General features: G+C 40.6%; 2 protein-coding genes across 2 annotated transcripts; one reads left to right on the forward strand and one right to left on the reverse strand.

Moving 5' to 3' along the window:
- Positions 1–2010: 2010 nt before the first annotated feature.
- Positions 2011–6027, forward strand: fam98b (family with sequence similarity 98 member B). The gene is given in 9 exon segments (XM_034675836.1): positions 2011–2246; positions 2472–2620; positions 3229–3357; positions 3465–3640; positions 3787–3867; positions 3965–4081; positions 5258–5425; positions 5510–5718; positions 5720–6027. Coding segments are annotated over 9 exon segments (1182 nt in total). The 5' UTR covers positions 2011–2208; the 3' UTR covers positions 5835–6027.
- Positions 6028–7838: 1811 nt separating this feature from the next.
- On the reverse strand, positions 7839–26872 carry ptpn21 (protein tyrosine phosphatase non-receptor type 21). Its single transcript, XM_034675834.1, is given in 20 exon segments — positions 7839–9660; positions 10300–10460; positions 10601–10835; positions 10928–11056; positions 11165–11383; positions 13696–13836; positions 14334–15511; positions 15514–15849; positions 17011–17092; positions 17214–17274; positions 18303–18382; positions 18656–18743; positions 19238–19326; positions 20544–20631; positions 21065–21135; positions 21246–21313; positions 22483–22580; positions 23003–23172; positions 25557–25855; positions 26644–26872. Coding segments are annotated over 19 exon segments (3603 nt in total). The 5' UTR covers positions 25737–25855; positions 26644–26872; the 3' UTR covers positions 7839–9531.
- Positions 26873–27656: the final 784 nt, after the last annotated feature.

The raw sequence follows: 27656 nt of genomic DNA on the forward strand, positions 1-27656 counted from the left end.
CCATTGCCCCAGTCACTTGTATTCAGGAGCTATGGCGATCAAGCTTAGAGGAGGGACATCCAGATTTTATAAAGAATGAAGGAAATATCAACTCCCAAACTATGCAGGCGTTAAACTTGCATGGGAAAAAGATCTAGCAATGTCTATAAACAGGCCTTGGTAAAAAATTAGTTCAGTCATGGTACTACATAGCCCGAGACATGCAGACTCGCCTAATCTTATTCAAAATAATAAACAGGAGTTATTGGACACCCTTAAAAATGTCAAGGCTGGGGCTTAGAGAGGACCACAGTTGTTGGAGAAGTAATAAAACCCGGGGCACATTGATCCACCTGTGTATGAATGTGAAAGGACTTCTGTTCAGCTAACGTTAAATGTATAAATGACATGTTAAAACAGAGTTCACTAAGAGCCCAGCGTTATGTGTACTAGGTATTTTACCAGAGAAGGCAAATCTGCCCTCAAAAATTTATTTTTGGGTGAAATTAGCTTTTATAACAGGATGCAAGATAGTGCTGAGGTATTGGAAATCAAAACAGAAGATCTGTTTTAGCAAATGGAGAGAACTGGCCAGGATAGCTTCTTTTGAACAGCTTATCTACAGAATGAATAATAACACTGAAGTATTCAGATCTATATGGGGTCTCTATCTGGAAATGATTGGAGAAGGTGACTATGTTGGTATTTGATTTTCAATTAATCTGTCCTCTATTTCCAATGAACATCATGTATGATTATGAAAAGTAATATTGTGACATCAAATACCATACATGTTAACCTCTAAACATCACCAAGAGAAATAGGAATGCTTTTTCTTTGTTTTACTTTTTCTGTTTATTTACACTCTTTGTTTATCTTCCTTTTTGTGTGTACAGTTTATTATTATTATTTCTTTATTTAATAATTTTATTTTTGTTTTTATTTATTTAATTTTTCTCTTTGTTGGTTTTGTATAACTTATATTTAATTTGTTAACTTGTGGTGAACAAAGAAATACTGAAAAAATGCAATAAAAAGTTGAATGACAAAAAAAAGAATGCCACAAGAGTTAACTGACTCTGATGCCAAAATATTTAGAACTCCCCCTGCTGACTGACTGTCTGCAGTTTTAATTAGTTATCATTTGTTAAAGAGATGATTGATTGACTGCTCTGTTGACAAAAGCAGGCTCCTGCAGCTTTTTGTACCAGATTAGCTGAGTAGAGGAGGAATGGCAAAATAAACTGTAACAAGAATTTACACAAGAGTCTTTTAATGTACCATGCGTCTGCTTCAAACCACTGTGGAGGGCACCAATCTGATGTGTGTGTTTTTTTTAAACATTTTATCAGTATAATTAAATGCATGTTTTGGTTGGCGGAAGGATGTCACTGTGGCTCTACCAGCTATTGGGCTTCAGTGCATGCCATGGCTGCACTAGCACAATACGTCAACAACCATGGAGGCGGTCTTTCAGCTTCAAGTCTCACAATGGGTGGAAATCAAAGCCCTTGGTCCATGCTATATACAGTCAATGGATGTTACACAATGACTCATTTTAACAATGGTCCTGCCTCTACCAAGACGAATAGCCAATCATACTTAAGGATTTATGGGGTGGCCGCCGTGGTGGCCAATCACATTTCATGAGGGGGTCATTGCCGCCCCTGGCCAAGCAATGCAAAGGACCTATGAATGGAATATTATACTGAATACTCAATGACACTGCCATTGAAACTCTCTGGATCCTCCCCTAACAAAGGTTGTCTTGAATGTTTGTCTATCATTTTGTGGGAGGGGCATCGTGTGGCGGTGTTAGCCATTGAAATGAGTATTTAAAAAATAATAATGGGAAAGAGGTGGAGGGCTATTTCCATTGGAATGTTGATTGTGCCACCGTAACTCCAAAATTTGGACATACACTCATAATACTAAATATTTGTAAAAAGAACGACATACAATTAACGTTAAACAAAACACGTTCTATTGTTAAAACTGTGCTCGAATATTCAGGCGGGTTTTTGTCTATGAACGGAACTCTTGCCACGGAACTGTTGGCAGAACACCGCACGTTTCCCTCCGACTCACTTACGTAACCGGACCACCAAGGAGGCGTGCTACGTGAAAAAATGAATGGAAGTGGATGTCGCATTGTTGATATTTCTGAAGCGGTTCTTGTGGTGTTGTCATAATTAGAACAACACGCGTGAAAAGGTCACGGTGGTTAAGATGGAGTGTGACATTTTGGACACACTGGATCAGTTCGGGTAAGCTAGTTTACTGTTGGAATCATAGAGCACTTGTCTAGCTTTGTAAATAGCTTCTACTGATGAAAGCTTCCACAGTCTCCGTGATTATTTCAGTCTGTGCGTTTAGTAAAAGTAGGCTGACTGCAACAGCTGGACGCACAGTAGTTAGTTTAAAGATGTCAATATGTGCGTGTGTTGACGTGAATTTAACTCTGCCCTCTCCACAACGTTGACTGTTCTCAGCTACGAGGGCCCTCTGCTGGAGGAGAAGGCGCTGCTCACAGCTGCAGAGGAAGGCCTGTCCTCCCCTGAATATGTGGACCTATGCAGATGGCTGGCATCCAGGTTAAAGCCGTTGTGTGATCTGGAGGAGACTATTACCTCGGGTCCAGGTGAGCCATACCCATCCACACCCAATGATGATGCTTAACCCTCCTGTTATGTTCGTTTCTCATCGACAGCAATAATGTTCCTGGGTCAACTTGACCCGGGGCATATTTAGTTATCCAACAGTGTCAGAACCCCAAAAAATCCCAATAAATTTTTTTAAAAATCTCATTATTAACTCCATTATTAACTATTTAAATCCATATTTATTGCATTGTTGTTCTTTAATCCTCACAGATCATAACTCAATGAGAATAATGCACTCATTTTTTATGAACACAGTTGCAAAGGAACATTTAGTATATGACACTTCTGACCCCTTTTAGTCTCCACTTTGACTGCAGGGTCAAAATGACCCACAACCAGTACCTATGTAATATAAACATGCAGGAGGGGTTGCAAATGTGTGAAATGAGCCATTTTCATTTTAAATGTTGTTTACGCTAATTAAGCCAAGCAGAAGAAGTTTCATAGTGAAAAAATACTTTAAACATTTTTTTTTAGATATTTGAACTTAAAAATGGTCAATTTGACCCACAACATAACAGGAGGGTTAACTACAGTTGTGTCTTCCCTCACATTCATCCTCTTCCTCTCTTGATCCTCCCTCTAGATGACATGGACAGTCTTCAGGTGGAGATGAGTGGTTTGCTAAAGGAGCTACACTGTCCTTATGAAGATGTAGTTTCAGGGATCCTCAAGGGGAGTGATCGAACTGCAAAAGATCACCTCAAATGTGTTTGTAAGTCATCTGTCATGCTCCTATCTCCAGTCATAATGTGACAGTTTCTCTGTGTGATCACTAAGTTACTTAAAAACACACATAATGTATCCTCTTTGCTGTTGTAGTATTTCTAAGCTCTGAGCTCCAGGCAGCTCAGATTTTGAGGAGCAGAGGAGTCTCAGATAAACATCAAGAAGAGAGTCCAGCATGTCAAGAACTCATCTCAATCTGTGAAACACTGAACCTGTCAGAGCCCAGAGGACAGGACGCAGCAGGAGTCTTAGCTGACATCCAAGAGAAGGTAAGACTATTTTATCCCCTCATTATTATTATTATTATTATTATGAAGCATCAATACAGATGAATTGAAAAGCTGGTTCACTTAAGTAGCTGTGTCCCTGGTTGTCCTGTTTGCAGTGATCTCTAAGTCCTGTTTGTCAATTGTAGGTCAATAAACTCATAAGTGATCTCCCAAATGGCTCCATTGGAGACCCAGTGCTAAAGAAATCTCTGTCACTTGAACAGTGGGTATGTATCTTAAAAAAACCTGCCTTTTACAAATACCTGTGTCTGCATTTGTCACTTGATGTAAATTGAACTGATGAGTGTGGTGTTCTCTCTGCAGGAGAAGCTGCAGAGCATTAACACGCTTCTGTGTTCAGAGTACGAGTGTCGGCGCAGGATGCTGATCAAACGTTTGGACGTTACAGTTCAGTCGTTTGGGTGGTCAGACAGAGCCAAGGTACATTTGTATAAACATCACACGTCAAACTGTTTGTTTTTCTATATTACAGATGAGTCTGTACTCTGTCTGGGAGATGGTAAAAAATGTAATGTAGTCTTTGCTTTGACAAAATGATTGTTTGCATGCACAACTCCAATATAAAAAAGGTTGTGATGCTGAGTAAAATGTTGATAGAAACAAATTTTAATGGTTTCCAAATCATGGACCTGTAAAATTTTAGTATTTATGAAAGTAAATGCTCATTTTAAATTTGATACAAGCAACACGTTAAAAAAAAGTTTGGCTCGGGACAACAAAACACTGAAAAAATGTATAATTCCAAAATGAACACCTGGAGGTACATCTCAACCGATTAGGTTAATTTGAAGTAGCATGACTGGGTATAAAGAGGGGATTCCACAGAGGCTGTGTCTTTTAGAAGTAAAGATGAGAAGAGGTTCACCACTCTGTGAGAGACTGTGCCAATGAATAGTGCAACAATATCAAAATAATGTTCCTCAGTGTAAAATTGTGAAGAATTTAGGGATTTGTTAGTATCTTTAAAAGATTAAAAGAATCTGTAGACATCTCTAAAATATAGGGACCTGGCTGAAAACCAATGATGGCCGTGATCTTCAGACCTTCGGACAGCACTGCATTGAAATGACTGGTGGAAAACCACTGCATGGGCTCCAAACATTTCTAAAAACAAATGTCTGTGGACACGGTTTGTCACTTAATGCAGGTAATACTGTACCATGCAAAGAGGAAACCATATATAAACATGATGCAGAAATTCTTGTGACTTCTCTGGATCAGCCCATTGAAGGTGGACAGAGTCAAAGTGGAAACTGTCCTGTGGTCTGATGAATTAAAATTTGACATTCATTTTGGAAAAACCAGGATGCCGTGTCCTCCGCTGTAAAGAAGAGATGGACAACCTGGCTTGTTATCAGCCCACAGTTCAAATCCAGCATCCCTAATGGTATGGGGATGCATCGCTTGTATTACAACAACATGGACCCCGACTTGTCATCCACTGAAACATGCACAGTGTATTGTGAAACAAAAATATGATGAAATATTTACAAAGTGTTAAAAGGTGATGCAACACAATGGTACACAAATATGCCCCTGTCCCCAAACTTCACTGTAGATGGGATTCTTAAACTGTGTGTGGCTGTGTTTTGTCAGGTAAAAGTGGACAGCATGGCAAAGGCCTACCAACCAAAGAGACACTCTCTGAGGCCACAGTCCAGCGTGGACATGGCTGAGCTGCTGGCTGCAAGGGAAGATATCTGCAATGTAGTGAAGACCAGCAGTGGTTCCATGAGGGAGAACACAACTTGTGCTGTCAACAAGGTAAAGCAGAAGTTTCTTTCCTCCAAAACATCTTCTGAATCTTATGTATTCTCTCACACAGCCATTCTTCTTTATTATCTTTAGATCCTGATGGGGAGAGTCCCAGACAGAGGAGGACGTCCATCAGAGATACAAGCCCCACCTCCAGAGATGCCACCTTGGCAAAAAAGACAGGAAGGAGGTGGAGGTTGGGGAGGCCGAGGTGGAGGAAGAGGAGGAGGAGGTGGATGGGGAGGAGGAGGAGGAGGAGGAGGAGGAGGAGGAGGAGGAGGAGGAGGAGGAGGAGGAGGAGGAGAGAGGTTGGAGAGGAGGGGGATGGAACCAAGGAGGACAAAGTGGACATGGTGGGCATGCAGGACATGGTAACTATGGAGGACATGGAGGAAAGAGAGGACGGTATCAGTATTAATCTTTGACTGACATGCTCTTGTGTCAGGACTTTTCTTTAGAGTGATCCTGACGAGCTGTTTCACATGAACTCTATTCCCTTTTCTTTGTTTTTGTATGAAGGCAGAAATCACTGTTTTACGTAACGATCAAGGAAAGGTTCCTAATTCATTTTGTACTATTACCAATTTTAAATTTGCTTTATTATATTCCTACCTGAGTTTTTTTTTATTGACCGGAGGTGTTGAGTACAGTTTGTGTTCACATAGTTAAAGCTGCTGTGAGGAACTTTTAGCTTGTAACGATTCTGGCGCCCCCTTGTGGACAAAGCGATACCTCTTATCTCTTGTCCTATACATGCAAAAGTAGTGTTTTCAACAAAAACCTCATCCTGTTGTCTTTTAACAGTCAACTTTATCAGGCAATGTGATTATTTTCCATGAAAACAGTCAAATAAAGGCTGTTACTGAGCGAGATGTCCATCATCTGGTCTGACACCTACCCCCTCAGGGCAGTTTCAGGCATTAAATATGACAACAGAGAAGGTGCCAGTGTTACCGCTGATGGACTTGTTTGCTATTGAAGGTTATAAAGAGGCATCAGTATCATTTTCAGTCTGTTTCTCAGCCAGTTAAAAACTCCTCACAGGGCCTTTAAAGTGACAAAAATATAGCGGTCACAATAGTTAGTAAGAGGCTACTGTTGGCCTAGTGGTCTAAGCGCATGCTCTCCTTATACAGAGGCTATAGTCCTTGTTGCAGCGGTTGCGGGCTTGACTTCCGGCCGAGATCATTTGCTGCATGTCTTCCCCAAGCAGCAACCTCTGGCCGCGAGAATTGAAGCCAATGCGGAAGTGTTAAAACTGCAGTTGCTCGAGTCTCCGCTTCATGCTGGCTCTGGAGGTACCGGAAACCACATACACACCCATTAAAAAAAAGCTGATCTGAGTTGATTGACAGGCGGGAACACTGGTTTCCAATATGGCTCCTGCTGACCATTGGCTTCAAAACAGCGCTTCAGAAACAGATTGGTGACGTCATGGATACTACATCCATTATTTATACAGTCTATGGCCCAAAATATAACTTAATATAAATAGTTAGTATGGATATCATAGAATAGATTAAGATTATAACATTTTGGTAGTATTTTCATTCCTCCACATTACAATATAGAATAGGGACGGAATGTAGAATGTAGTCTAAGACTTTCAGGAACACCTCCGAAAATCTGAAGTTAATCATCTTAATCATTTCCTTAACTTTGATATAATAAAGTCAATTAAAATGATGAGTTTTGAATTCACAGTAACTTGACACTTGTTGGGCCTGATCCTGACAAATATTTAACATTTTAGAAACAAGGTTTGTGTGCACAGATGTCTCTACAGCACCACCCCACTTTGAAATAATGATGTTTTGACAGGTGTTATTCCTTTATCAACAATGCAGAACTATGCAGTTTGTTCTTCAGTTAGCCACATTGCAATATCAACAATATTTGTTTGTTTTTTTGTGCAGCACTCTTCAGAGCATGTTTTGTATACAGTATGGAATTGGGACACAGCTTGTTGTTTTGGTACACCGAGTGGATTCTTGATCACTGAATTTAAAGGAACACTACAAATTGAGTTCTTCACCTTCTAAACTCATGTTACTGAACTGCTTTTGTGTGCATAGAGTCAAAGATGAGGAAAATAAAGGACAGACATAAAGGACACATTTCTTTTTTTTTTTTAATCTTTCTTACACTGTTTGAAGAAAATACCAACATCTCCAATAATTGAGACTTTAAAATTTGTAATTTAATCTACATTGAAAAAAATATCAGCACCATCCCCTTACAAATTGTCTTCCAGAAGCCACAGTTATTTATCACCTTTAGGCTTGTTAAGATTTCTCCATACATGTAAACTCCTTATGTTGATGTGAAGAAAATGTGCAACCAGAGTTGTAGAGTCAATAGCTTCTTCTAACCACAAGGTGGCACAGTGGTCTAAAAAAAACACACAAAGTAGGCAATCAAGAACTCGCTAGAAAAACAATTTATTTCCAATGATTTATTCTTGGCTGAGAAGAGTTCTACACGTTTTTTTCCAATGGCAAAACATTTCTTTGTTCAATAGATAAAGTTTATACATACGTTTGTACAACAACCAATATTATTAAAAGCAAAATTTTACACTGTGTACATTATGAACATACCTGTACATGGACAAAAACACTTGGCCACAAAAGTCACTCTTTTCATTCTTCAAAATAAGACTCAATAAGCATTTTAAAAACCGAAAACAAACACTGAAGCAAATTCTTACGGGCCTCTAAAAAGATCCAGTCAAAATAAGTCAAACGTCAGTCAAGACAGATTTATCTCCAGTTAACTCTGGCCCATGCGTCTGAAACGAACAACAGAAACTTCAGGGTAAGACAAATGAGGATCAACATTTTACTTTGGCCAAATTATAAATAAATGATAGATATGTTCCTTCATGTAAACTTTGCAATGCCTGTAAGCATGATGTCTGCAAAGGGAAACTTCATTAGCCCTTAAAATGACCTCAAACAGCAGCAGGAAACAGACAGACAGTGTGCAGGGACCAGTCAAACATGATTGTGCAGGCGCTCAGTTCTAGTCAGGAGGCTGTTTGTAACATCAGGGATTTGAAAACAAGCGTGGAAGTAAGTAAAGACGGTTTGTCCACTTCTCCTGTTTCACACAAAGCACCACAGCCAGCACATGTGAATACTGTCACACTGCCCCTTTCCTAATTCTTGAAACAAAATAAAACTGTCACAACTGTATACGTCTAAATCGATTCTACCTTTTATCATGATAACATTCGTTTGCAATCCTGGTGCTTTACGCAGGGATTGATGTCAAATGTTTTGATTGGCTTTAAGAAACACAAATCACTGCAATCAAAGAAGCAATAAACGACTGAAAATCTTCCTTCATAGGATGCAAAAATGCACAGCCCTTTCAGCTTCACTATGCAGGTATTTAGGCACTTGGTCTTGATAAAGTATTTTAAATCATACCGCCTCCTCTCAAAGATAGCCCTCTGAGTTATACAAACAAAGTGAGGGAAAGTAAAGGTATCGAATGACTTCTCCAGTTTTAATCCCAACAAAATCCTCCTTAGTCATTCATATTTTTAACTCAATGATACTATTCTGGAACTTGTGCTATCTCGTCAATCCAGTGTTTCAAATAATATAACATCCTTCTGAACTCTAGGCTCTGCAACCAAACCTTCATGCGACAATCGGATATTTTCACAACTTAGTCCACTTCCACTTCCTTCATTCTCATAGAAAACTCCTTCATTATTCTCAGAACCAACCTTTCCCAAACAGCATTCCAAAAGTCTTTTAAAAAGTGACCGTTGTCGATTAAAAATACAACTGTTTTTGATACAAACCTACAATAAAAGTGTTGTTTTTTTATGCAGCTTAACATTGGTTCATTATGTACAGCAAAGTACAGTAAAAGTGCTAGTTTTTATCAAGCAATAATGTCTGTAAAAATAATATATAATACTGTTTGGAGGAAGATAAATTTTCATGCTCCTTCTTGTGGCATCATTCTTAAATACCCACAAATACTTCCTTCAGCCGTGTTTGTCTGAACAACCCATGCGGTTTACTGTGAACCTGCAGGAAACTCCTTCCGACCGTCATCTGTAATGACTGAGTAATGAGCTGAACAAACACTTGCATTCATATGAGTCTTGAGTTACGGAGGTATTCGACGAGGACCCGGTAGATGAAGGTGTACTGAGACAAGGTCTGCACCATCATCATCCGCTGAGAACGCAGCTTCCGCAGGAATTTTTCCACATCGAGTGCCTAAAAAAGAAGACATTTGATAAGAAAAACTTAGGAACTGCTTCTGTGCACCACGGAATACCTTCAGACTGTACAAAAAGATGGACGACACGGTGACCTCCAAAAAAGCAAGGCCAAAGCATTTTGACTGGCTTCAGTGTAAGTCCAAAAGATGCCATCTCCATGTTACCGGATGGGACAGAGGTCAAACTATAGAATTAAATAACCGGTTTAAATATATGTTTTCTCAAACATGTCTTTACAATTGGTTGATAAATGCTGCTCCTGTACGCATCAGGTTAACAGTTCAAAGGAGGCAGATGCCAGAAAATATAAGGACACTTAAACAAGTGTCCCTGAAGCTTTAAAATGTGAGTGTCTGCTGAAATCCTCACAATATTCTCTTATTCTGTAGACTGGGCCAACTTTGCTATTGTATTGTTACAGTTAAGTGTGTTCTGGTTATCAGAAGGAACAGCTGCCTACAGCGCAGCTTCTGCCTACAGAGCAGCTTCTGCCTCAAACTGACATCACTAACATAATACGTCAGCACCATGGCCGGGGGTTATCTGGCTTCACTTTTAAACACCTGGAGAGGATGGGGGTGCGTCATCCATCTTTATACACAGCGAATAGTCGTTTTATGAAGGAGAAAGTTACCTCATTGTGCTCCAGACAGGCGATCATGATCTCAGAGAGGATGACCACCCCAGTCCGTCCCACTCCAGCACTGCAGTGGACCAGCACAGGTAGGTTTGTGTTCTTTGGGTCACTGATGCTGTTAGTGTGTCTCCTCACAGACTGGATCTCTTCCAGGTAGGCTGGAACAAAAAATAAACAACATTCAATTAAAGAACACAATAAATGACTACAACATTTTTGACAAAGAGTTTAAGAGATGTTTCAGTCCCCCAGGATGATTATCTGAAAGGATGATTATCTTGATGCAGTTCCAACTCACTGAGGAAGCCCTTGAAGTCCTCGGGACAGCCGTGGTCAGGCCAGTCTGTGTACTGCAGGTGCCACACGGTCCTCTCCTGGCCCGTCAGGAGGTGTTTGATCTTCAGCCCTGTGGTGGCATAGCAGCCCGACTCTGTGCGGAACCGCGTGGTGATCTTAAAGCGACCGTATGTCACTGTGTTGTGTCGTGAGCCGAGCCGGGGCCAATACCTGAAGCTCTTCTCCCGACCACTCTCCTGGAGGAAGCAGAGGGCATACAAACAGGTAAGAGCTTGAGGTGATAACGGGTAAGAAAAGGGAAGATGATTAATATGTCACAATGACGTACCTCCTCAGCAGTTACCATGGCGATGATAGAGACACCCTGCTCCCATACCATCTGCCAGAAATCCTGACAGGTGTTTGACATGGGACCCTGCGTGGCAATGTAGCTCCACTCCTGTCCACTTACTGTTATCTGAGGGGACAAGGTGATTATATAGATTATCAATATATATATATATTATCAATAGTGAACTTATCACACAACCTAATACCTGTCTTTGTCATTGTCTGTCCAACTTACTCTGACATGTGATGCATTGATGTATCCGGTGTTGTTCTCTTTAGTGGGGACCAGCTCTACTCGGGTGTCGTCGTAAGGCATGACGTCTTGGAAGCGGTTTTTGTCAGCGCTCTCTTGCTGTTGGGCGATGGTGCAGTCGCATGATAGACGGCGCTTTGGGATGCTCTCATACTCTTTCAACAGCTCGCCCCGCTCCATGTGCTGCTCCAGAACTTTACACTAACACACAAGAACAAAGAAACTTTAAGTACATTATAGTCATCGCAATATCAACCCTGACAGTGGTACTTGGCAGTGTATATAAACTAATGAGGAATATTTTGATGAAAAGGCAGCAGGTGAAAATTAGACATTATAAATATCCAAATCTTTTTTAAAAGTAGAACATAAAATACTTAAAAAATAATAATAATTCAGGGATTGTGTGGATAAAAACTCTGGTCCCAAATAAGGAGGCATTTTGGATGGAAGGAAGGATCAGTATTACACCACTGATACACAATCCTTCATTCACTCCAGCACTTTCAGATACATTATTTCCTCAACTGCACCACAAGGGAATATATCCTCTTCAAGAACTCCCCCGCACTTCATCAACTACAAGAAAAATTCCTTATTCACAGCAGAGATTTTTTGAAATAGTTTTGGAAAAGAACATTTATATCCTTTCTGTTCAGCCTCCTGGATCCTTTACACACTGTCCCAGATGGACTGTACAATCTCATTAGATCATCTGAGAGAGGACTGTCAAGAATATCTGATTTAAAATCACAGAAAATCAAGATCATGTCCACTCATCTTCTGTAAGCATTAGACACGGGTCATTGTAGTTCAATATATTACACAGGCTACATCCATCCCAAAACAAACCCTTTTTAACGCTGTTACCCACCCATCCTGTGATTGGTGTGGAGCAGAGACTGTGTAAATAATGGACGTAGTATCCGTGATGTCACCCATCTGTTTCTGAAGCACTGTTTTGAAGGCAATCGTCGGCGGGAGCCATACTGGTAATGCTGAAGTCAACCTAACTTCGGTCAAGCTAGCGTGAGGTAAAGAGGCGGGCTTTGAGCCTCCCAGCCAACAGCTACAGTGTCCCCGCCTGTCAATCAAGTCAGCTGTGCCTCTCATTATGGAAGACTCGTAATCTTACTATCTTAAAAATTGCAGCGTTAGGAAAAATTCCACCCCTGTACAGTGTGTGCCGATAGAGAAATGAGGTATCCAGACTACACTCTTTTTTTGTACCAGGCTGTAAACATGTTTATTTCTGCTGTAAAGATCAGCTTTTTTGAATGGGTGTGTATGTGGTTTCCTGTACTTCCAGAGCCAGCCTCAAGCGGAAACTCGATGAACTGCAGTTTTTAACACTTCCGCATTGGCTTCAATTCTCGCGACCGGAGGCTGCTGCTTGGTGTGGACAAGGACAGGCCTCATACGCACATAGCTTTGGAGCAGTCCTAAATTGCTACTTTTGCTACAACTTAAACCAGAGACAGTTCTGTCTGTGTTTGGGCTGAGATCAGCTACTGTGGAGCTTTACCCAAACCACAATAACATGGTAGGCGTTGTGGCATTGTTAGCACAGAGGCAAATTTGCTGAATAGGAAACCCTGAAATCTACCAGCTAACTTAACCTTACTGAAAAAAAAAATTAAGTCTGAGTTAAAAAAATACATAAAATGAAGCGAACATTTGTTTTTTATGGGGATTTGGACTTATGCATAGGGGCTACTGCAATATCAGCAGCTCATTAGTGCTGCACTTTCGTTTTCTAGAGAAACATTCTGAGTGGTTCCTGCACCATGAGGACAATGTTTACTGTAAACTGTGGTGAATGGAGGGTGTTGCATCAGGACACACCACATATTGGAAGTATGAAGTCAGAATCTAGCTGAATAACAATTCCTCCTCTAAATGACTGAAAAACTACAAATGCTTGAAACCATACCACGGTGCATTTTTTAATTAATTGTCAAAACACCAAAGTGAGATTTGTTTGTATCCTAAATTGGAACTAAATGTTCTTGAGATATTAAGATTGTCTTCATGCTAAAAAGAAAAGTTGTGCACAACAAACAGAAGCATGCAAAAGTGTCTCAAAGTCAACACTCCAGGGTTTTTCTTTGAAAATGTACTCTGAGAACCTGTGTATTTGGTTACTATCTGTGTGAATGTCACAGAAAATGACAACTTGATGGGTTTACAGCTAATGAAGGGGGGGGTCTGGAATTTACCTTCACTGTCAAATGCTAAAGGCATCACCAATGACAAAGCACACCAGTTGGTTTGTGTGTTAACATCTTGACTGTCACTTTCATTTTTCTTCAATACAAGGCCTCAACTCCAACAAGTTTACTTATAAACACAACCGGCAGCTTCTGGCAGGGAGCTTTCTCTTCTGACCAAAGCAACAACTATAAAGGACAGGTAGTCCAAAATACAAAACAAATGTGTAAAAAATGGCACATCACAAACTTTTAGCCATTTTACAAGGAGCAAACAAAAATAAAAGCTCTTACGAGCCCTACCCTCTCGTCATTAGAGGCACGTTCAGGCTCATCCTTCACCTCGTCGTACATTGGCTGCCTGGACACAGAAAGGCCGTTGAGGTGGGCCACTTTCAGAGGGCCCATCTTCTTTACCTCTGACCTGGCTCCTTTCCTCATGCCCTGGTGTGACAAAAGAGTGGCGACAGGGAAGAAGAAGTGAGGATGATTGTGTGAGCCTCACAGAGAGGGAGCAGGTACACAGCAGGGGAGGGACTGCGCAGCCTCGCTTGGTGTTTCCATGAAGAATGTCACCTGTCTGGTTTTTTTAGTATCCCTGACTGCATTTTTTCAGCATGTGTCAGACTGAGACTGTCTGTGTTGCACGTCATTCTCATGTGAGCTTGACATGAGGCCAAAACATGTAGGGTTGAAGATGAGAAGAAGTGTCTGCAACTTGCACATTTTTTGAAACTAGGCAAGGCGCTGAGACTGTTTTTGCCTTTTGGACCTCCTCTAAGCTGCAAGAGTACACCTAAAGAGCTACTAAAAATATTATTGAAGGTTTTGTATGATGCTACGCTATCATCTATGTTGTTATGCTAGCATATATAAGCTGGGTTTAAAAGGGACATTACAGAGTCACTCAAAGTTTAGGAGAGATCCAGTACAAGACTCACCGGTGGGGGCAGTCCCTCCACTGTTTTCTTCCCAGCAGGCACATCAGACACAGGCCTCTTCTTGAAGTCTTTCTTCGTCTTCTGCTTGGCCTGCCCACTCAGGTCCCCCTCAGAGACGGAGGGCATAATCCTAGGCTGTCTTAAATCTGATAACAGGTAAAGGGGCTCATCCTCCTGAATCAAGGGGTGCACCTTGTAGGACAGGGAGCTGGTGATGGCGGGGTCAAGAGAGGAGCCTATGGGGTATGCAGGAGGCGGTTCGATGGGAGTCTGTTGCTGATTGGTCAGAGAGGTCAGAGATGTCAGACTCTGATGTGGTTGGGGCAGCTGCTTGGAGAGAGTCGCCGCCACACCCTGAGAAAGTGGAGTGTGGCGTCCGTTGTCCTCCTCAAACTCCTCTTCCTCTCCGCTGCTGTGAACCAGCATGGTGGCATCTGAGAGGGACTTTTTGTGTCCGTACTGTAAGTTCTCCTTAATGCCAGCCCTGTCCTCTGTTTTGGCACGTTCCAGAAACACGTTGAGCTGAGAGCCTTGAGAGGGGCCACCACGCAAAACAGGTGGAGGCGTGGCAGATTCAACTGCAGAAGAAGATAAAGTCCGCTCTTTGACCCTCATCCCCTCGAGACTTTGAGCTAATCCTGCAATCTCAATTGAGTTACGTTTCTGAGCATGGTATGGGTGTCTGGGTGGGGGTCCGCTGAAAAGGGGTTCAGATACCTCCTGTAAAGAGTGGGCTACAGGAAGGCTGTCCTCCTGGAAAGTCTGAACAGAGTGATGCACACGCCTGGTGATGATCAGGTCTGGGTTGCTGCTGCTGACATACAGGTGACGCGACAGGTCTGGTGTGCTGTTAGCAGGCCGAGGATGGGCGTAAGGGTAGGGTGGTGGTGGTCGGTATACTTGTGTTCTCATGATGTTTGGGGCTGGGTACTCCTGAGCCTGCTGTAACTGGACATTAGTGAGCTCAGGGACGCTCACCGCCCCCACCACAGGCCTCCTCTCGATAGGGTAGGGGTATGGAGAGGGACTGTGAAAGCTGGAACCCAGATGGAAGGGATAGTGGTGGTGTGGGGCTGCTCCACCATGCTCCCCTCTGATCTCTGGCTGGCTGTACACCAAAGGGTCTGGTCTGCTGTAGGCATATGAGTTTCCTATATTCAGGTTTCTCATTGAGTGGCTTGCCGGTGCTCCTGAGACAAAACCATCCCTCCTCTGGTCTTCTGACGCATCACTGTCTCATAATCAGGAGTGGCACGGTATGAGGGTGGGATCAGAGCGCTGTGGCGGTGAGAGGGGATGTAGTCCGGCCTGGTGATATCGCTGGTGATGGAGGGGTTGGAGGACATGGGTGAGGGCTGAAGGTAGTGCTGGGGATTGGTTAGAGAACTGGTGCTGTGAGCGCTGTACACGCTGCCGTTACGTAAACGCCCTCCGCTGCTGTATTCCAGAGGGGAGCAGTCCAGGCTGGTCTGGGAGTGGTAGTAATAACCATTCTGATTGTTCATATACAGGTTATCTGGAAGAGAGCAAATTCAGGAATCCCCTGTTTTAAGGTTTGTCATACATTAAGTGTCTTTATAACTACATTATGTTACAGCTACATACTTAGTGTTGAAGGCAGAACAGGAAACAGAGCCAAATAATGCAAAATACTTCATAATTTCTTACTGTAATTAGTGCCCCGCTTGTGATATTTATACAAAAAGAAGAAAATGTGTTTATACATGTATTGTGTTTTTACATGTATTCTTGTACAGCTAATCTCCTTATTAAGGACAACTAAAGATCTATCTATCCCATAAAATGATCCATTCTCAGTAGCAAAAGCAACACAAGACATCAAGTCAAGTGTGAAACATTTCAACTCTGCCTGTTGACACTGTGGCTCATACCCTATAAGGTATGGTGCAGGTGGACAGTAAAAAAGTAAAGTTACTTATTAAAATTATTGAGCGTCTGTGCTCTTTTACATCTCTTGACATCTTTTAAAATCTCTTCTCCCATTTTAACAGACTTGCTTTAATGTGACTTCATCCTTCAAACCGCTATTTATTTTTGTTTATTATTATTTTAAGTTTTTATCTAACAGTTGTTTTTTTTTATTTTTAATTGTTTTATAATTTATCTTGTCATTTATTATTTTAATGTTCCTAATTTATCCTTTTCCATTTTCCATTTTCTCTGATCTGATGTTATCCTCTTATTCTGAAAACCTCTTAATTGTCCTTTAATTCTTTTATTTACTTATCCATTATTATTTACTTATTTATTTTTGAAAAACCTCTTGAACAATGATTTATTGGTCTATTGTCACACCACTTTATTCTGTTTTATTTACATTTATTATTTTTCTTACCTCTTCCGTTGTATTTTGTTTTGGTACCGTTTTTGCATTGTTAGAATTCCTACACTCCTCTCTGTCTGTCAAAAGGTTAACTTTGTTATTGAAACATGCTCGGCTTGTCAAAGCTCTTAATATGAATGTATTTTTAAAAGGTGCTATATAAATAAAGTTATTATTATTATTATCATTATTTTAGTGTATTATTTTGGGCGTAAACATATTTTTTCTCTATTACTACATTTCTGGAAATGTTCACGTTACTTGCTACTATTTCAATTTCTTTTCATTATTTTATTATTCACAAAAAGATCTAGTGCTTTATATAGTGCTTACCTTGGGATGATGTGTACGGCTCTGTAAAATGGCCATTGTAGTGCATTTGTGGAGGCGGCATCATGTAGCCCTGTGGCTTTGGCTGCAAATCAAAAAGGGAGCGGATCAGTCACAGTTCACATGCCTAAAAGCAAAGAATTAAAAACAACCATGAAGCTAGATTTGAATACACATTGCTTTCTGAAAGTAAGGACTGACATTACCAGAGATATTCTAGTCGACGATCTCCGTCTGACTGGATTGACAACCGTGGGCTGGCTTTGGCTGGTGGGAAAATAAAAGTCAGTCAAAAATGAGAAGACCTGACGCAAAGAACGGCAACTTTTAATTATCTCTCTGACATCTTACTTTGTCTTTGTGTCATTTAACTCTTGGAACACACAGCTAAGTACAGACTATGTCAGATTCATCAAACTACAAACTAGTGACTCAACTCTTCAGCAGTATGTAGTACATAATGTTCTGATTTAGATCTACTAAACTGAAAACCCTGAACTTCTTTGTGTTAAAACGACTTCACAAATGGAGATTAAAAGGAATTTGATCATATCGAGATGTAATAATCTCACACTGAGATTCAGTGTTAACTTAGAAGAAAATGTGATCTGGAGGTGTTTGATCAAAAGGGGAGGAATGAACGACTGAGAATGTGACCAAGCATGAAGTCATAGTTTATGATTTATGGACACATTTCAGTCGGGGGTCAACAAGAACTGAGATAGCCGATGCAAACCAAGACAAAACAGATATGTAATAAATTGCAAAACTGTAACAGATACTGAGTAAGAGATAGTAATTAAATATTTCAAATAACCCAAAAGTGAAGGCCTAAAAAAGTAGTTTGTTAAATTAATACCAATCACTATTAGCTTCAACTACAGGCAGCTCTTTCTATTTGGTCCAGTGACACGACCACTATAAATAATAAACCAAATATGAGTTCCACCCTTGGCCCATTTCACAAGAGTCTGTTTTTCTGTGGTAAGAAGGGATTGGTGTTGGCATCTGCTTTACGGGTATAATGTAGGCGGTGGCTGACAGTTTTGCTCACCCCTTAATAGAAGGCAGAGAGGGACGAGAGAGCATTGGAAAGCGAGGAAAGGATAGAGTGAGAAGGGACTTCTGGGAGACCTCAGAAGGCAGGGGGTCACACTCCTCTCTGAAGAGAGAGGAGGAGAGGAGGGTGGAAGTGAGGCTACACCAAGGAGGAGACGCATGCATGAGGCGACAAAGAAGAAAAAGACAGGAACTAGGCTAGACTTGTTAAAACAAATGCAAACAACAGAACTTACAGGCTACTCTTGTTAATCTTATAAAACTTGAGTCTGGCCAGACACATCCGGCACACATATTTGGAGGTTTCCATGTCGTCCTACACACAGAAAGAAGAAAACAAAACCATTAGATGGTAAGACAATCAGTACCAAAGAGGAGTCTGCATCAACGCAGAGTTTCAACTAATTGTAAGCAACTTTAAGACCCTCACATGAGCTCCATCCTCTCACATATAAGTGAATTGTTAAAACTAGCTGATGGTATGCTCCACAATGAAGGCAATGTCCAATTTCCCCAAATCCAATAAGACACTGAAATGTCCCAGGGGAAGAGGTAGAGAAAAGAAGGTGCAGAGGCAGCAGAGACTTACGGTCTGGAACTGAACACTCTCCTCTCTGTTGGTGAGCTCCAGGGCAAAGAAAGACCTGTTGTGACTCATGTTGTTAATTTCATTCCACCTACACAGCCAATTTAAACGAGTGGCACAAAGAGAGGGGGAAAAAAACACATGATGTCATGGCAGTCACGAAACCTTTTTTAATAGACTGCTGCACTTTACAATGCATAATAAAAACCATACACTTGTGGGCCCTCATGATGGGATAGAGATGGAGTTCAGCTGAGTTCAAGAACATTAGACTAGTAAATAATGGTCCCACAGTTCTTTTTAGCAATAACAGTCTACCCGACTCATTTCCTCCTGTGGCACATTCATGTCTATGGCGCATCGTAGATTATTACAGCGGACAACCTCACTAAAGAATATCTGCAAGCTGGGCCACAAAACTCAGTCAATGTCATCAGATTCAGTTTAACTACTGCTCAGAGTCACAAGTAAGCAGACAAAGCTTGTATTAAAGGTTTATATCAATATGAAGAAGTAGATCCTTTTCAGCATGTAGCTTTTTCTTTAACAGTCTAACAAACATTTTCAATTTGTGGCTGGACTAACCTGAATAGAAGAAGCGGCCTGCCATTTTTATGCTTAACAAAGATGCCTTCGAGGCAGGATCCCAGGGAAACATCTGTGCCTGTGCTGTCCTGTTAAGACAAAAAGAGAAGATAGACATTAAGAACAGGGTTTTACATACAAGAATAATCTTTTATGCCAAATAGTTATTTGATAAAACTGTGTAGTTGCAATAAAAGTATCTTTCTTGTTAGTTTAGGTCAGTGTTAATTTTGTTAACTAAAATTATGATGATATATGTTTGTCATCGGGACGTTTTTCATGACCAAGACAAGACTATGACGTGCTAAAGTGCATCACTGATAATAAAAAGTCTGACAAAGTAAGTTTTGTTTTTAACGAGACGATGACCAGACGAAAATGTTAGTGACGGACCGCCGGCCATTCAAAATCCATATTTTCCCCCGCTAAAAATAAAAGTGATGCATTCCTGTGACAGTCTGAGTTATCATTTAAGGGGAGCAGTGTTAGCTTGGTCACTTCCTGTAACAGGTGTGCTGTGTGAACCAGCTCTCCCCACCTCCATTCATGTGTCTCATCTTCATTGACAGTGTTTACCCCTGGTGTGCGTTAGTGACAAAGACACAACCGAGGGACATCTGTTTACTATTTGCCGTTTGCGCTGCTATAACCGTAAAAAGCTCCATTTATTCTAGTTTGGTGATACATCAGACACATTTAGTATGTTCTGATCAACTCCTTGTCAGATGCAGATGTATTCAGAGTGCCGTGAGCTGACTGTCTGAGTGCGCCTGTCACTGCAGGTATATTCAGGGACTGTCGTAAAAGTGTAATAAAGCCGTTGTATTTTACTTTCATGGCATTTTTATTTGAATCAAGAGAATTAAAATATAGGCAGTTGTCACATCGAGACTGTTTTCTATTAACTTTTTAGCAGGGACATGCTAAATAATTTCACTTAAGATATTACACAAGCAAAAGTGTGGTGAAAAGGTGAAAAGTTGATGATTTTAAGACTTTGTACAACCCTGATAACAATATCTGATCGGCTACATTAATCATTTTAAAGAGAGAAAATGGTTTGGCAAAAATCAAAGACTAAAATGTGACTTAAACTAGACTACATGACATGTTTTGAGTTTTCGTAGACTAAAATATAGAGGGGCTGAAAACACTAAAATGTGACTAAAACTAATGAGCATTTTCGTCTTAAGACTAAGACTAAATCTAAAATAGCTGCCAAAATTAACACTAGTTTAGGTTCTAGTGAGTGACTTTTTCAACATTCAGGGTGTGTGAGATCCAAGGCTGGACCTGGCAAACTTACCTTAGCTTGATAGCTTTCCTGCCCATACCCTTCCGTTTTCTCCACCTCTTGCATGTACAACATCTCTGCCTCAGGGGCTGATAACCCCCTGAATAAAATACACAAAAGGTCAAATACTTATTGAACTGTGAAAAGAAACACTAAACCGAGTCATTGTGTGATCAGATTTGTAAGAAAGAGTAATTCACAATGATGAGTAAACTATAATTAAAAAGGAACGCAGTGGATGTTTTGTTGTGTAGTTTAAAGAGACCGCTGTCTGTGAAGAACATTTAGGACAGTGTGGGAAAAAACACCAAGTAGGCTAGCAAAGCTGGCTGTATTAGCCTGCTCAAGTGTAAATAACAAAAGCTGGCTTAAATTTGACCTCCGGCAGATTCAAAGTAAATCCAGATTACACTGATGGAAAACGTGCATTGCCAAAATAGATGCAAAAAGAATGCATCTGAATGTGTAATACTAAAAGCTGTTTGCCGATCACCACACAAACTAGCAGGATGTTGCTTTAACAAGCTTTTCACCTGAAGGACTGATAAAGAAGAGCCACTTTCTGAGTGGCCTCCTCCAGAACTCTCTCATCCTGGATCCAGTCCTGGAAAAAAGAATAGAGTCAGAATTGATACAATGCTGGTATCTAACCAAAACGAAGATATGATGATGCTTTTTTTTTTTCATTTCATTTGTTGATGATAGAATGCTTACAATAGGAAACAAGACAAACTTCTGAAGGAACTCCTGAGAATCATATCTGTTGAAGTCTCCAAAATCGGCTGTAGACAAAAAAAGATGACACAGCATGAGAAATAGAGAATAGCACACTCTGCATCATAATGCTTTCTGAATTAACTCTGACTTTGACTGTGTTTAGTACAAGGAGAACTAGACATGCAAGAATTACTGAGTGGTGTATTTTAGATTTGGAAAGAAAAGCTGGATGCTGGCAGGAAAGACTAATTTTAGGAGAGATGGGGACTGTTTGTTATGAAAGAGAATTGCTTCAGCGTCTGACCATGCAGAGGTCCACCAGCTTTAGCTTTTAGTTGGCAACACACAACAATGTCGGGTATCCCTGGCATCAGCTTCAACTGCCCTTCATTCCAAAATATCATGTCAGGGAAACAAATTAGGAACCAAGCAAATGTATTTACAGCGTAAATACCCAATCTGCATGACAACTTCTGCTCTGAATCTTAGAGGGAACTGCAGGACATTTCTCAAGGTGTTTCTGCAATGCACACGGTGCACGCTGGTCAGTCATATGAACATGGCTGCAGTGGTAAGTGATCTCAACAGCTCTGCTATGCTAACACTCAGGCCAGTAAGTTGCAGTGCCTGATATAACTTTGCCAGCAGTGTTTGAGATTCTTCTGGTTGGCAAGAACTCGAGGACATGCTTAAACAAGGGGAGTTCACATTTACACACAAACGCACCTCTGATCAAATAAGTATTCTGGTTTAGGTTTAATGGAGCTTCTTAAAGGCTGCATATTTCAAGAATTGTAAGAAAGACAAAACAATGACCACCAAAACTTAAAATATTGCCAAAGGGAAAAAACTGAATTTAATTTACAATCAATCATTGACTTTTAATCTTGGTTCCCATATTTTTGGCTGTACTTTGAGAAGACACCAGTCTCAGCAACTGTTTGAGAATCAACAGACCTATTACAGATTACCAACAACTTAACCCTTGCAAACTAGCAGGAAGCCGTAATGGACTGGCACAATCCTCCAGTTCACCAAAACACACTGAAAGTACCTCTCCTTCAGTGCATACAGAATCAAAAGCGTTTCATCAGTTATAGCCTGATATAATGAGATAGAGGCAGTTGCTGTTGCTGCAATGTCATCCAGGATCCAAATATTTACCTATATACCAAAAAACACCAGGCTGCTCAACTGAAGTTTGTAACACAGCTATAGCTTTCATTTGTCTTACCTTGCACTGCCAGGCTAGCTAAACGAATAGCTTGATCGAGTGAGCATGAGATCCTGCCCTCCAAAACATCCTTCTTGAGCTGAAGGTAATACTGATATCTGTGGAGGAAGAAAAGGTCACTCAGGAGTGGACAACGGGCAAGCAGCCGACAACCAGGTACAACAACTTTGTCTAAGTCCAGCTGACTTGTCATTACAGGGTAAAACTTCTCAAATATGTTGTTGTTTTTGCCATCATTGCTATGGTTATTGTTTTTATTTACAAAAATAACAAGTGGTGCCATTACTTTAATCACTATCATTACAATGTCTATTATCATTTTATCATCCTTACTGTCACGTTATAAATCTTAATCTACATTTTGCAGGCGCGCACACATTAAAAAATCTTAACACTGCTGCACTAAACCTCGCCTGGCACTCATTTAATCTCTCAATGTGATTTTTGAGGATGAATATTTGTTAAGACACCAATGTTAGGGGCTCAGACAAGACCCCTCGTGTCACTTTTGGAACCTCACCTTGTGATCTCCTGTTGCAGTTGGGTGACACTGGGTATGTAAAACACGACTCCAAAGTAAACGGTGGGCTCCAGCCCGTACTTGTCCAGCTGCTTTTTCAGCGGCTTCTCTAGGTCGATCCACCTCTGCTGGTTCTGCTTGTTGAAGTACCACAAGCTGAAGTATGTTATCTAAGACACCAAGGGAGCAAGCAGATACAACAGGTCTTGATTAAGGAAAACATAAAATACTGATTCATTTCACACACAAAATCATCTTTGGGCCTTCTCTGAATCACTTACATGATATTCAGAACACACCTCAATGCATAGACTTGAATGTGGAAACTCCCTGTCTGGTCATATGACTGACTGAACATCTCACAATGAACACACACTTGAGATGAAAGAGCCTTATTGTGATATGCAGCCTCTCTCAAACCACATGTTGAAAATGACTAGTCAACATCAACGTTTCAGACAACATAGTTACCATGATCATGAGAGAATGTTTTGTAAGCTTTGGTCATGTTTTCTTTCAGACTAATGTCAAATGATAATAACTAGAAGCAAAGATATAACAAGTCTGACAGTAGGTACACAATTGGTACCAAACCATTTCGGTTACAGCCCTTTCAATGCAGATGCGTACTGAAACAGTTAGGCCAAGGACTAAAGCTAGTTCAAATCCAATGTGCCCTCATGGGCCAAAACACAATGAGACGCTAGTTAGTCATAGTGTCTTGATTCCAATAGTGTAGTAAACAGCGGTGGTGGCGTTCCTGTGTGTGCATAATGATTGTGTATGTCAGCCTGACTTCATGGCGCTCCAACATGCAGACAACAAAGCAGCAAGAGAGAGAAGCTGCAGCTACATGCAAACACTGTAAACATTCAGCAAAGTAATTCGTTACGAATGTCGCAATTTTAGCACAGATATTTACCCCTTGATGTTGCGAACAGACCTCTGAAATTTGCTCGCCATAAGGAAAAAAAATCTGTCTGCATTCTGCGCTAGCTGTGAGCAAATTTTAGACCCAGCATTATCCTATTTTATTTTTTTAAGATTTACTTATTTTATTGTTTCAGTTAAAATGTTACATTAAAAAAAGCCTTAAACAGTCAATGCTGCACTTAATGACAATGTGTAAAAGTTCTTTGAAAACTCAATGAATTATATGTGTTGCCTTCGTTTCCCTTACTGTACCGATTTACAAATCGGGACTTAAAAAACAGAAACTGAACCACTTGTTTTTTGTACCGTTACACCTCTAATGAATGAAATTCCATCCATGCTGTCTGTAACAGATTCCGATAGATCTTCAATAGTAATAATAGATCTTCAAACACATCCTTTTTTACTTGTGTGGGGAAAATCATGCAATAAGAAGTGTGACTGAGTATTTTGCTGCACCACTCTTCTGACATCCAGGACATAGAAAATTGTGTAACACACCTGGTGACACCAAAAACAAACAAAACTGTATTGCTTTCTGCATACTATAAAAACCTTAAATGAGGGCGGAGGCCTGTAACATGCACCTGTACTGCCAGGCAGACAAATGACAAATACAGCTTTACTGCATCATGCAGCAGAATAACAGATGCTGTCATGTGGGTAAGTTCCTCTGCCAGACTGCCTGCACATTCAGCAGTCTCCACTGTTGATTGAGGTGCAATTCGGTATGACAGCATTCAGGCTTACATCTTTCAGTTGATGATTAACAGGTGGTGTCATTGTGTGACCATAGTGACCAAATACAGAGATGACACTAAAGTGCAGTATTCAATTGTGACTCACAGCCTCTTTTCTTGAGCATACTGTTTATGCTATGTGAGAGCTGGTACTTCAGTTTGAACTAAATAGTCCAAAAGACACTGTATGTCTGCTGATCTGTCTGCTCAGCTTGTTAGTGTCATAGAATGTAAAAATAATGGACGAAGTATCCGTGACGTCATGCATCTGTTCCTGAGAGCTGTTTTGAAGCCAATCGACGGCGGCAACCATATTGGAAATGCGGAACTCAACCAGGCATAGTGTGACATACAGAGGCAGAGTTTGAGCCTCCTAGCCAACAGCTATGTGTTCCCATCCAGGAGTCAAGTCAGACATGTCCTTATTTGGGCAAAACATCGTAATCTTAATATCTTCTGAACCTTTGCGTTAGAAAAAAAAAAATCACCCACCGTACAGTGTGTGCCGATAGAGAAATTAGCTACGTAGAGCCAAGCCGTTTTTTAAACCAGGCTGTAAACATGTTTATTAATGCTGCATGATCATCTTTTTTGAATTGGTGTCTATGTGGTTTCCGGTGTTTCTGCAGCCAGCCTCAAGCGGATGCTCGATGAACTGCAGTTTATAACACTTCCGCATGGGCTTCATAGTTTGAGACCGGAGGTTGCCGCTTGGTTAGTGTATATGCATTAATATGTTTTCTCAATGTTGTGGTTGTTTTAAGAAAAAATGTAAGTAGAGGGCGATGTAACAAAAACACTTCCTTGCAAACAAAGCGAGTCTTATGGAAATCTATGGGAGAAACTAATCAACACTTGTATTGAATGATACACATACATACCTCTCTTAACTCGAGTCTCTGAGCAACTGCCTCCAAACATTCCTGTCCGGTGCTCTCCACTGAAAGCGTAAACTCAACAAACTCTCCATTGAGCAGCTGAATCCGAGTGACGAGACAGCTCTTGCTTGAAACAGTATACCTTCGAGTTCTTTTGAGTTTAAAGCCAAATGGCAGGGGCATGTTTCACACTTCTTCAGGAGGGAGGTCTTCACTCACTCCAGAGATATTATCCTCCTCGCTGCCCCTTCAAAAATCGTGTGAATATTCCTAATCATGAGGTTCATCATCAAAACGTAGATCTGAAAAACAGAGACAAGATATTTTCAAACATGATCAAAAATACCATAAAACACATCAAAAGCTTTAGGTAGATGCATAGCCGAGTGGATGGCAAATACCGTATTTAAAAAGTACTCTTTTACACTTTTTATGAGGTGTAAGTTTTGTACCTTGTCCATTGCATTAGATAGATACCAGTCCATAAACACCTAACACATAGATTTAGACAATCGTTTAAATGCGTCGTTTCTTTTTGAAGTTCTGATTCGATTACAATTAAATGTCTTAAGACATATGAACATTTTCAACACACTACATACTTACTGCTTTGTAAAGTAAGTTACATTATCTGGTAAACGTTGTGTTTTCTGGATATCACCCAGTGGCCATTTTTCGAGCTTGTGGCTAGATTAATCCTCCACCAGTTAATAGTCTGATCCAAACACTGACAAGTTCGACCTATTTCAATGCAAAGTAAAGTACAATTCAAGGACCCAACACTGCAAAATCCCTGCTACTATCCACGTCAACAATCAATCCATTTCATTAAAAGTTGTACATTTCACATATTGTCTAACCTAAGTTCTACGGTCTGAAAAAGTTGGGTCATTATGTTTGCCGAGTACTTGAGTTGCTGAATAATTTCTAAGCAGTATGTATAATATTTCATCATATAGTATTCGCTTACTTCAGCTGGCTTAAAATTAGCTTCAAGGCTAGCTTGCTAACTTATGTTCCAGCAAATAGACGACACCCTTGGGGAGCTGACGTCGCCGGTAAATATTTTGGGCAAAGTCGTTAACGTTACCGTTAGCCACCATATGCAATGTAGTAGTCCAGCTACGTTTCGCTGCCGATGAATTCTGCCATCAAGCTTCACGTATATCTCCTGTTTAGATATTTGTCAGGAATGAAGACGGCTAACTTGTCTGTGGTTTGTTTTTGGGTCCAAACTAACGTAGCTCTCCATGCCTCTTGATCCGACAGTTCACTCAAGTGCCGAGCGTGTTTCGCTTCCTGGGATTGGAGGAGCAACAAGTGTCTACATCCGCGGTTCTCGAACTTTAAAAACTGTGCTCCGGCGAAAAACAACAACACAAAATAACGAATTATATCGGGTTCAGCACTTTTGGTCCAACAACTGCATGCAAAATGTTTAATTTACCATAATGTATTGAGTAGGCTTCTCAAAAATAAATTGTAGTGCCTCTATGGCGGAGGAATACGTAGAGGTTTTCGGGACCCATGACATCAGGCAGCTGGAATGCCGAGCGGTGAAAATGCCAGAAATGGAACAGCTGCCTGGAGCTGCTGGCCGCTGACCTGCCTGTTTACCTTTTTACACATCAACTGACAGCTGTGATCACAAACCCAGAGTTTAGTGCAATTCTTTAAGTTATTTTGTATGTTCTCTTCATTAGTGACAATGTTGATAAAGTCACTACCCTTAAATGTTTTAGAATAGAATCGAATAGAATGTCTTTATTGTCATTGCGTGACTTGCATACAATGAACATTTTTGATACCGTCTCCATGCTACAATGAGACATACAAGAAGCAGATGAATAGAACATGTATTGAAGACCTGTAAGGCCAGATTTTATCTGACTGAATGTAGTGAAGGAGTGAAGATATGGTTCATTTCTATTTTATTTTTGGCTTGCTCTTTATTTTATTTTTGCAATCTCTTTCATCTACACCTTTAAAATGTAATCTTCCCATGTTCTGTTGTATGTCTTAAGTTCCCTTAAAAAATATTTGAAGAGCTAAATTGCTGTAGAACTATCAAGTATGTTTTGCCTACTATACATGTTACATTCT

The sequence above is a fragment of the Notolabrus celidotus genome, chromosome 22, assembly GCF_009762535.1.
Source record: "Notolabrus celidotus isolate fNotCel1 chromosome 22, fNotCel1.pri, whole genome shotgun sequence".
Lineage (NCBI taxonomy): Eukaryota > Metazoa > Chordata > Actinopteri > Labriformes > Labridae > Notolabrus > Notolabrus celidotus.